Genomic DNA, 11,269 nt, shown 5'->3' with positions numbered 1-11,269 from the left:
CGTGCGGGGGGTTGTGCAGAGCTTCCCGGTGGCAGAGCCGCGACCTTCTCTTCGGTCCTCCCCAAACCTGCCACGGAGAAGTGCGATAGCGGCTGGTGTGCAGGGGGCGTTTCTGAATGCTGGTCTCTTTGCAGTGCTGTTAAGTTCCTTTTTGTTGTATATTTTTCTGGGAAGGTGGACAGACCTGAGCGTACTTCCCAGATGATAGCATTCAATTTCCTGTTTTGCTGTGTCCTAAATGAGAAACTTTGTAAGCTAAATTTGAAATCACAATGCATAACTTTCATCTTAGCTAAGGGTTTTTAGCTAAGGTTGAAGTTACTGCAGTCTAAATTATTTTATGTCAGTAAAGTTGTGCTCCTTAGGATAGAAGGAAAATATGTTGTGTCTTAATCACCACCTCCTGTGGTGGTGAAGGACTTGTAGGTGTAATACTCCTTAAGTTACTGCACGTCATAAATGCATTTCACAAAAATGTTTGAGGTCCATCTAGTCCAACTCTCCCTACTCCAGCAGAACAACTCGTAGCAGGTTGCCCAGGACCATGTCTGGGTGTTCTCTGAGGTTCTCCAAGGGGGAAGATACCAGAAGCCCTGGTGCCAGTGCTTTGTCACCCACACAGTATGAGAGTGCTCCCTGATGTTTACAGAGACTCCTTTGTTTCAGTTTGTACCTGTTGCCTCTCGTCCTGGCACTGGACAGCACTTAGAAGGGCTTTGCTCATTCCTCTTTGTTCCTTTCCTTCAGGTATCTATGTACATTGATGAGATCCCCTGCACCTTCCCTCCTACAAACTGAACCAGTCACAACTCTCCAAATTTTCTCATTTGAAATACTTCAGTCATTTCATCTTCATGGTCCTTTGCTGAACTCTCTCCTGTATGTCTGTCATTTCTGTACTGATGAGCTCAGAAGTGGACACAGTATTCCAGATGTGGCCTTGTCAGTGCTGAGTGGAGGGGGCAGGATCACCTACCATGACCTGCTGACAATATTTTACATAGTTCAGCCCAGGATACCCTTGTCCTTCCTTGTGGCAAGCTGGCTTGTGTACACATAGCTGGCTTGTGACAGTTTGGTGTCCCCCAAAACCCCCAGGTTCTTTTCTGTCAATAAATTATTCGAGGCATAGATACCAAGGAAATGCTTGTGTTTAAATGAGCAGGTTAATATTGTTGGATATGAAATTCTTGAGTGTTTTTCTTTATTGTTATCATTTTGCTTGAACAGCTAATTCTTGCCTTCCGGCAACTTGCCACAGTTCATCTTTTGGAACCTAAATGTTTATTACAAACATTTCTAGCCAGTCAGAATCCTTGTTCTCACATGAGTACCAATGGTGTGAAGGAGTGGAGAGAGCTTTCTGACTCTACTCAACTCAAATGTGAACAAAAAACCTGTTTTGTTGTTGTGTTTTTGTGCTGTTTTTTTTCTCTTAACTTTCCAGGCAGTTTCATTGATATGCTTGTAAGTGGGTGATTTTCCTACCTAATGTCAGAATTTCTAAGGTATTTAACTCTCCTTTGTTCTTGCAGGAGGATGCTCGTGATCTGGATGCCTACACGTTAGCCAAATCTTACTTTGATCTAAAGGAATATGACAGAGCTGCATATTTCTTACGGGGCTGCAAGAGTCAGAAAGCTTACTTCTTGTATATGTACTCTAGATATCTGGTAAGATAGAAGGAAAAGTTGTCTTTAAGCACTGAATTCCTTGGCTTTGCTTCCTTTCCGCATGTAGAATGTAGCATACCTTATATATGCTGTTGTAAAATAATTTTGATTTTCCTCTGTTCTCTACAGTCAGGGGAAAAGAAGAAGGATGATGAGACAGTGGATAGTTTGGGTAAGGCTCTACTGTCAAGGAACATGAGACGATATAATGAAACTTTCAATAACACATCTTCATGTAAATCATTTTGGTTTTATGGCCTTTCCATTGATGTTTGAGTAATAGTGGGCTGTAACATAATTTGCTTTCGTTTTCTCTCAATTGATTGGCTTAATACAGGTTACAGAATTTCTTTTCTTACTTATTCTGTTAAAGTGCTAGTCATTGGACTAGGAGATTATATTTTTATAACAGAAAAATAGTCACGGATGGGAAGCTTTCTGGTCGTGTTGATGATGATTCTGAATGTACCCTAGGCCTCACAGTTAACGTATTGAGACTCCTGAATGAAAGCTAGGTGTTTGACTTTCTTCACATGCAGGACCACTGGAAAAAGGACAGGTGAAAAATGAAGCTTTACGAGAGCTTAGAGTTGAGCTCAGTAAGAAGCACAAAGCACAAGAACTGGATGGATTTGGCCTTTATTTGTAAGTGTCTGCATGTGTTCTTAATGTATTTGCCTACATTTATGTGGACATGCAGTTTTATGACTGATTAATTTGCTTTACAGATATGGTGTTGTGCTGCGAAAGCTGGACCTGTCTAAAGAAGCAATAGATGTATTTGTTGAAGCTACTCATGTCTTACCTTTGCACTGGGGAGCTTGGCTGGAACTTTGCAACTTGATTACAGATAAAGAGATGGTAAAACTTGGGAGATGTCAAGTGGTTATAACAAATTCCAGAGTTCAACCTGATTCAGTTGTCAGAAGATTAGTGTTGCCCACTGCTTTATTCTGTGAGACTCTCAGACAAGGCAACCCAAGATTATAAATTATATTGTTAAAGCCACTTGTGACATGAATGAGTTCATCCTGAGGTTGGTTGTGTTGTGGGTTTGTTTGTTTGTTTTTTGTTTTTGTTTTGGTTTGTTTTGGTGTGTGTTTGTGGTTTGTGTGGTTTTTTTTGGAGGGGGGGAACATTTTTGTTCTGCAGTTACTACACAGTTTTTTGTGAATTGAGGGTGTATGTGTAGAATCACTGTTTGCAGTTTTTTCAAATGACTGGAAATTTGTGCTTTTCCTGTCAGTTACGATCATGCAAATTATTTGCAATGATATGGGAGCAGCAAGCACCACTGAACAAGATAAGCCTTTAATAAGTCAATTACTTCGTTACTTACCAAGTAGAGCACAGAAAGCTTGAATCTATAACAGGAAACAGTTGACTTACAAGACCTGATGTTCATACTGTATGTGATTTGGGGAGATTACTTTGAATGTCCTCTGATAGGGTTTTGTGGCTTAGATGTCTATTAGTAATGGGAGTGTGTCTCTTGAACTTAGTCTTATCCTGAGAGAATCTAAGATTCTCTGATACAGCTCCATGATGTGAAATAAAATGTGCTTCTGGCGATCATCACTGAGAAATTCACTTCAGAAGAGCAAAACTGATTCAGACTAAAACACTAATGTAGATATTCCCTTGTCAAATACAAAGTCTCTGTGAGATGAACTGTATCGAAGAATTGAACTTTCATGTAAAAGGTGATTTTTGTCTTTATGCATGGGGTTTATGAGACCACTTCTGTAATTCTTCAGTCAATTCTGGCTGCTAGATATATTTTTGAAAAGTAAAGAGGGTGCAGAAGACAACCTTACTGATCTTTGAAGAACAGGAAATTCATTTTTGTGAGATTATTTATTCTGTACAGGTAGCTTATTACATGGAAAAAAAAAAAGACAAAAACAACCTCATCTATTTAATAGTGATGAGAAGAAAATAGTCTTTTAAAGGACTCCTGAATTTAATGTAGAAATTAAGCCAGTAGCTGAAGCAGAAGCCTGGTGCCATCATCTTTGAAAACAATTATTTCTTCACCAATTGACCAAATGAAAAATCATCAGTTTTTTGATTTCAAGTCACTGGAGTAGATTGGGAGTGACTAAATGGAATTATGTAGTCCATATTGTAACACTTTTTAGAATAGGCATCTCAGTGCTCCTTTCATTTTCCAGTGTTCTTAATTTGTAGACATTTTTTAGCCTCCACTGTGGAAGAACTCAATAATAATTTTTGGTCCTAATGCTATTCTTTCACAGCTGGTGTTATGGCCTAAGAAAGTGCTTAAGGAAAGTCTTCTACCTCAAGACTGTCTACTAGCTCGTGGGAGGGAAGATAATGGATTCTTTGCCACAGGTGGCTCTTAGAATACTACTGATTGTCATCTCTTTCTCCTCTTCTTTGGTTCTTGCTAGTTGAAGTTCCTGTCCTTGCCAGATACATGGATGAAAGAGTTCTTTCTTGCACACATCTATACGGAGCTCCAGCTGATAGAGGAGGCTCTGCAGAAGTATCAGAGCCTCATTGATGCAGGATTTTCTAAAAGCACATATATTATCTCTCAGATTGCAGTTGCCTACCACAATATACGAGGTCAGTGATATTTACTAATAGGACTAAGCTTTTTAATGCAAACTTAGCCTTTGTTGTTCTTGTTCTCATATCTCTTCTTTCTTCAGATATTGACAAAGCTTTATCTATCTTTAATGAGCTGAGGAAACAAGATCCTTATAGAATAGAAAATATGGACACTTTCTCCAACTTGCTGTATGTCAGGGTAAGCACCCCTTCTGTTGTTTGTCCATGATGATACTATTTGTCAGAGATAAGCTAAACGCTGGCAAAGCAATTGCCGTTACCTGGTTTCTCTGAACATAAGCTCTCAACTTCTGTTTGCATCTGTTTCGTGGAGTTGTGAAGCAGAAATGTGTGCATCATCCACTGCCTAGGAATTCTTTGTAACTGTAATGTGATCCTTTACTCATCATCTTCACTTCTTTGTTTTTTGTTTCACTAGAGCATGAAGCCTGAGCTGAGCTACCTGGCTCACAATCTCTGTGAGATAGACAAGTATCGTGTTGAGACCTGCTGTGTAATTGGTGAGAGCCAACTCTTTTATGTGTTCTTATTGTTCCATCTCCAGGCTGTGGGAAGAAATTTTAGTAATAGCTGTGAAAATGATGAGCCAGTAGAGCCATCAAAAACATTTGGTGAACGTGATTTCAGGTAGCATAAAAAGCAGACCAAATGAGAGTACCCCTTTCCCACATTCCTCTTTGAAAGAGCTGCTGTAATACTGTTAGAGCTGAAAGTAGTTAAGAAAACATTATGAAGGCCCATGCAGTTGATAATTCCCTTTAGTCCTCAAACTCCAGCAGAAACAGTTGTGTGTCAAGTCTGGGAAATATTTTTTTTTTTAGATCAGACTGTGAGTTTCTAAGCAGATGATGAGATCTTAGCTGATAGGTGCAGTTGGAAAAGGAGTTGATGAGAACACTGGAGAAGATACTACTACTAGGACTCTTGAGGTTTCAGGCAGATCTGCCTGTAACATATCTTGCTCATATTATCTACTACCTCTGTAGCGGAAATGCTAAGTCAGAGCTTGAAGCAGTGATTGAGTACCTGGTGGGAAGGCAGGGCCAACCCAGGGGAGCTCAGGTGCATGCAGTGTATCTGAGTGACCAGAAGGGGTGGAGCCAGGATCCACTCCTTCCCAGACCTCATTTAAGGGTTGACAGTGGGTATTCCCATGAATACAGTGGGTATACCATGAGGGTATTCCTTCCAAAGGTAAGCAAATTTTACTCATTTTTGTGTCCATGGCTGCTGCATTTGGGTTTATCCTTGTTTGCTGCAGCCTACGACTTTGCCACTCTGCTATTATTGCTGAACTTTCCATCACATTATAGCATTACATATCTCCTAACTTAGGTTATACCTATTCCATCTGTTTTTGTTTTGTTTTTTTTTTCCCTTCTGCAATTGTTTTCTATTTATTTAAATATTGTGATTTTTTGCTTTAGGAAATTATTATAGCTTACGAAGCCAGCATGAAAAAGCAGCACTGTATTTCCAGAGAGCCTTGAAACTGAATCCTCGTTATCTGGGAGCCTGGACGCTTATGGGACATGAATACATGGAAATGAAGAACACATCTGCAGCTATCCAGGCTTATAGGTATCGCTCATGCTGCACACAATAGTATTCGCATGCATTTGGGGTGAATTAAGGAAAAAAAATGGTACTTAGTCTTTTGCCCAACTCTGATCCTAACTGCTTTCTGACTATGTTGTCTTTTTCTCTTTGGCAGACATGCAATAGAGGTGAACAAAAGGGATTACAGAGCCTGGTATGGTTTGGGGCAAACCTATGAAATCCTTAAAATGCCGTTTTACTGCCTCTATTATTACCGACGGGCCCACCAGCTCAGGTAGAGTGGGAAATGTAGCCATGTCAGTTGGCATTCACTCGTAAAATCACTAAAGTTGAAAGAAACTGCTAATGTCATCTAATCCAACCCCTCTCCTGATTTCACCAAGGATAGAGAACTCTATCATTTTGCATTTGCTGTGCCCACGACAGCTTCCGACCACCACATCTTCCATAGGTTGTTCTTTGTAAAGCTCGTCTAGCAGGGCGATTCCCCTGGTAGGCTCTCTTACCGTCTGATGTCTGCTTGTTAAGGAATTTGGATACAGGAGCTAAACTGGGGTAGGAAGAAGAGTATCAGCACCATTTGGTTTGCAGTGTTATTATTCCAAACTCTTAGTTTTGCTAATTAGCTGTTAACATATCAAACTGTATGCCTGAGAGTATTGTCCAAATGCTTTTTGAATTCTGTCAGGTTTGGTGGTGTGAGCATTTTGCTTGGTAGCCTGTTCCAATGCCTAAGGTGTATAAGAGAAATTTTATGTAAGAGAAGATGATGGACACTGCCAGATGCGGGTTTCCTTCCCCTCTTGTTTCCCCCTTGCAATATCAGGTGGCTGTCCATTAAACTACATTTAGGAATTTTTTTTTTTTTTTACTAGACCCAATGATTCTCGTATGCTGGTTGCTCTAGGAGAATGCTATGAGAAACTCAATCAGTTGGTGGAAGCTAAAAAGGTAAGTGAGGGCTGACTTGTAGACACTAGGTGGAGTTGCAGTTAAATAGTGTGGCTTGTACTACTGGAAATGTATATAGCATGTTAGGAGCTTACTGAAACCATTCGTTGCAGTTAAAATGGGAAATTCTATAGAGTAGCTGAGAGAATTGTGTGCAGCTGATTCATGACCCTTTGCTTTAAAGCCATGTAGCTTTCTGTTTCTGTCTTGCTTGTGTGAATCATAATCTGGAGTCATTTTTCTTGTGTGTTTGACTAACTCTTCTTCCTTGATAGTGCTATTGGAGGGCTTATGCTGTGGGAGATGTGGAGAAAATGGCATTGGTGAAACTAGCAAAGTGAGTATGTATTAGCACTGATATTGTGTTAGATGCATTATTATTGCAATAATTATAATATAAATGCAATATTACTGATATTGTGTTAAATGCAACAAAAGCACTTTGATACCCAGTGATAGAGTGGTAGACGGGAAACAAGTGCAGCTGCTGGTGGATAGTACTGCTTCTGGAGAGGTGTAATAAACGTTACCTTTAGAAGGTCTGCAGAGACTACAAACTCTGTTATCCAGCTTTAGCTTTGAGTTTCTGTCAGGGCAAGTAGAGAGGAAACTGGGATGCATTACAAGGGACTTACAAATCATGGGATGACTTCAGTGCTATCAGTGTTAGAGTCAAATTTAAACCAATCCATGGTGCTAATGCTGTATAAAATCATAGATTGATTATTTCATCCCCATCTCCTTTTCCTTCCGCCCTTTTTTCCCCTGATTATACGAATGTGACATTTAGCATAGGATCTAATGTGAAATAAATGTGAACAGTGATGTTAACACCAACTTTTAGTTGGGAAAAAAATATAATACAAAGGGGGGGAAGTGAAGGGGAAGGAAATGGGCAGGTGAAAGATGAAACTGACGTATAAAGATTATATGGTACGTGGAGAAAGAAAGAACTCTGGAAGAGATGGCCAGTTAGAGTAGGATGGAAAAACTCTGTTACAGACTTTGAATGTAATGGAACAGACTAAGGTTCCTGCTTTAATTGTATCTGCACTGCTTCTAGCAGGTGACTTCCTGATAATGCAGTTGTTCTCAGGCTGGATCATTTCTTTGTATGAGGGACAGTACATAATGTATGTTTTGCAAATTCTTAAGGAAAAAAAAATGGCTCTAGTTAAGGTCAGACTTCTCACAGGTTCTCATAGACCAGTAAAGTCTGACAAGGTGATCTTGTTCCAGTGGCCATTTCATTTCATTTATTTATGTATTTTTCCTAGGCTGCATGAACAGCTGAATGAATCTGAACAAGCTGCTCAGTGCTATATCAAATACATCCAGGATATCTATTCCTGTGGGGTAAGACTATATCTTGGGGAGCAAAGGAAAAGCAAGCATGGTGTAGAACTACCTTGGAAAACACTCAGCCTGTTTTTACCCTCTTCACTGTAGGAGATAGTGGAGCATCTGGAGGTTAGCACTGCCTTCCGTTACCTTGCCCAGTACTACTTCAAGTGTAAGCTCTGGGATGAAGCCTCAGCTTGCGCTCAGAAATGCTGCTCATTCAATGATGTGAGTAGTTGCATGATTTCTGGGGTCTTGGGGAATAACTGACTTCAGTCTTGGCTACCCTATGAGTAGATCAATCTTTCATTGAATGAATGAGAGCTATCTGCTGCGTAGATATAGACTATTTCATCCTGAATGTTTCTGTGATAGACTCAAGTCAGGGCATATGGCATAGGTAAGTAAAACTGAATCAAGTCTCATTACTTTGGTGTTCACTAAATAAAAGAATTTGAGGCTGTGGATGGCAGCCTTAAGACTGCTGAAAATCTTAGTGGGGAGGTGGTTAAAAGTTTAGAATGCCCCATGCTACAGTAATGATACTCACGTGGCTTCTTGTTGCACGTCTTGTATGTGTAGACAGTGGGGAGGATATAAGAGCACTTGAGTTTTGTAAGTGACTTCATATTCTGAGATTTTCTGCAGTCTATAAATAGGAAATTCTGGACTTCTTAAATTTCCAACCTAGTGATACCCAACAGCCAAGGCCGCGGCAAGGTGTGTGCCCTGTTCTTAACGGAGTTGTCTGGAACTCAAAAGAATTTGAGTTTAGCTTATTTGAAGCTTCTCCAATCTACTTCTAAATGGGATATTTAGATGGCTGCAGTGGTTGATGGTACCAGTGTCCGAAATACCCAAGTAATAGGCAAATAAGGTGAAAAGAGGGAGAAATATTGTAATTAAAAAGTCTGACATACTTAATCAAGAACATTAAGGTAGTAGAAAACAGAAGATCTGAGGGCATTTTTAAATATCTTCCAGAATGATGGCCTTACAAAGTGACAAATTACTAAAATTTAAACAGATTGTGTATTGAATTTGACACAGAAACCTCTCATCCATCAGTGTGTGGTTTTTCTTTTTTACAAATTGTTTTCAGACTAGAGAAGAAGGAAAGGCACTGCTGCGGCAAATCTTACAGCTTCGCAACCAAGGAGAGACCTCCTCCACAGAGATTGCTACTCCCTTTTTCCTCCCGGCATCGTTGTCAGCCAATAGCACTCCCACACGTCGTGTCTCCCCGCTCAATCTGTCTTCTGTTACACCGTGAGCAATGCTGGTACCTCTAACCTGTGCATTGAATGTGATGTTGTGGATGGGGCTTGCAACCACCTACTGTTTTCCAGTGAAATTTTATGTGCAGTGTTGCCTTCACAGGTAAGAAAGTAGGGTAAAGAGTGACTGGAGCCCACAGCTGAAGACAGGTGTGCCCAAACAGGCAAAAGTGCAACTTACTTGAAAGTGCCTACTCTTATATGTGAGAACATGCTCTACTTTTCACCAAGTTACTACAGTCAAGAGAGCAGACGTTCCACTACATAGGTCTGCTAATAGGTCATGGGAAGAGGCTCACTTCATGAGTTTGTGTGCCTCTGGTCTTTCTCTGAACTTCTCTGGATAACCTTCTATCTGCCTGGCTGCTTAAGAATTTTTGCCTGTCTTGAATTACAGAGATGATGAAGCAGTATGAGACACACAAATATAGTTTCCATGCCTATGTTAAAGGACTGAAAAGTGTAAGGAATTTCAGACAACCACAAAAAACAGCTGTTTGTCAGAACCACAGGTAAAACAGCAGATATTTTGAGTAGAAAGGCAGCCAGTGGGATAGCACAATTTCAAAAAAATAAAATGATTAAGCTAATTCCTTGGACTCCTTTATAATGTAGCTTTCATGGGTGCTATAGCAGATAACAGTGGAGGTAGATACAGCCATGTGGCAGTTACAGCAGCCTGTCCCACGCTGGGCTTGGTTGGGGTGCTGCTAGCTGCCCACCTGGGCTGGTGCATGCCAGGTGCAGGGCCGTGTTCACCCTGGCTGGGAGCTGGCAGGTGGGGGTCTGCATAGGGGCTGCCTTGTAATACCTGCAGGTGAGCCTGGTTCAGCTTCAGACCCTGAGAGAAGGTGCCAGCCTGGAGTGTTCTCAGGAGCTGCTCTCCACAGCCAGTGTAGGAGAGGCCCTTCCTGCATGTCTTAGACAGATCTTAAATTCTGTGCCTTGGTTATATGTGAATTATAACACTTTTTCACATTGTATTACTCTTAGTGGTCAGTGTCTCAGAAAATTCAACTCTCCTTTGCCAGCTTGTGAATCTTAACTACAAACAGCTCTTAACGTATGGGGAATCAGTGACTGGCTAACTATGTTGTACTCTAGTGTCAGGAAGTTTTATTGGTCAAAAGACTGACCTGGAATAGTAAGCACTGCTGCCATTAAGCTGTCAGTGTGGAGCAAATACATGGATGGAGAATACAAGTTACCACAGAATAAACCTGCAGCAGAAGTAGACAGTAGCATAGAAGAGTACAAATCCAGAACCCATCTATCCCTGTTTCTTGAAATGGTTTGTTTCCTTTGTGGTGCAGTGCTTAGCAAAAACCAATACCGGGTAACAAGAAAGAACAAAATGCATTTCTCTTCAGTTTTTCTGTAAACAGAAGAGTTTGCTTTTGCAGAACAAACTCCTTACCTGAGGAGGTTCAGCAGTCGTGTTTATCTCCTCTGTAAAGCAGTAAAGGGAAGGCAGAATGATGGATGTGGTCATGGGCTGGCATACCACATCTCTGGTGTTTGGAAGAACAGAGTTGAGGACGCTTCTGAAGAACCCAAGCACAGGGTCTTCTGTGGCCATTGCTCTCATGGCTCTCGTTGGGCTTGGCTTACACGTAAAAAGCCCTAGCGCACTGCAGTATATTCAGATCTATGGCTAGTTCCTACTGCGTCCGTCTGAGATTGGACTAGCACGTTAAAAGACGCCTTACCGTAAAGGTCCGCGCCCTCCGGGCCGGCCCTGCGGCCTGCTCGCTCCTATCGGCAGGGCTTCCAGCCGGGGAGCCGTCCCGCGGAAAGGTGCTGCTTTCGCCTGCTGGGAGCGGCGCGGCGCGGCGCGGCGCGGCTCCGCCCTGAGGGGCCTCTCCGCTG

General features: G+C 41.4%; 1 protein-coding gene across 1 annotated transcript; it reads left to right on the top strand.

The window, feature by feature from the left end:
- Positions 1–1,463: 1,463 nt before the first annotated feature.
- On the top strand, positions 1,464–9,991 carry CDC23 (cell division cycle 23; the record flags this gene model as incomplete). Its single annotated transcript, XM_010719276.3, has 14 exons — positions 1,464–1,673; positions 1,803–1,845; positions 2,213–2,318; positions 2,402–2,534; positions 4,088–4,265; positions 4,352–4,449; positions 4,690–4,771; positions 5,699–5,852; positions 5,986–6,105; positions 6,707–6,782; positions 7,058–7,119; positions 8,060–8,138; positions 8,232–8,351; positions 9,226–9,991. Coding segments are annotated over 14 exons (1,632 nt in total), but the record flags the coding sequence as incomplete, so codon positions are not given.
- Between the last annotated feature and the right edge of the window lie 1,278 nt (positions 9,992–11,269).

This window comes from Meleagris gallopavo, chromosome 15 (assembly GCF_000146605.3).
Source record: "Meleagris gallopavo isolate NT-WF06-2002-E0010 breed Aviagen turkey brand Nicholas breeding stock chromosome 15, Turkey_5.1, whole genome shotgun sequence".
NCBI lineage: Eukaryota > Metazoa > Chordata > Aves > Galliformes > Phasianidae > Meleagris > Meleagris gallopavo.
This window is presented reverse-complemented; position numbering and strand designations above follow the sequence as displayed.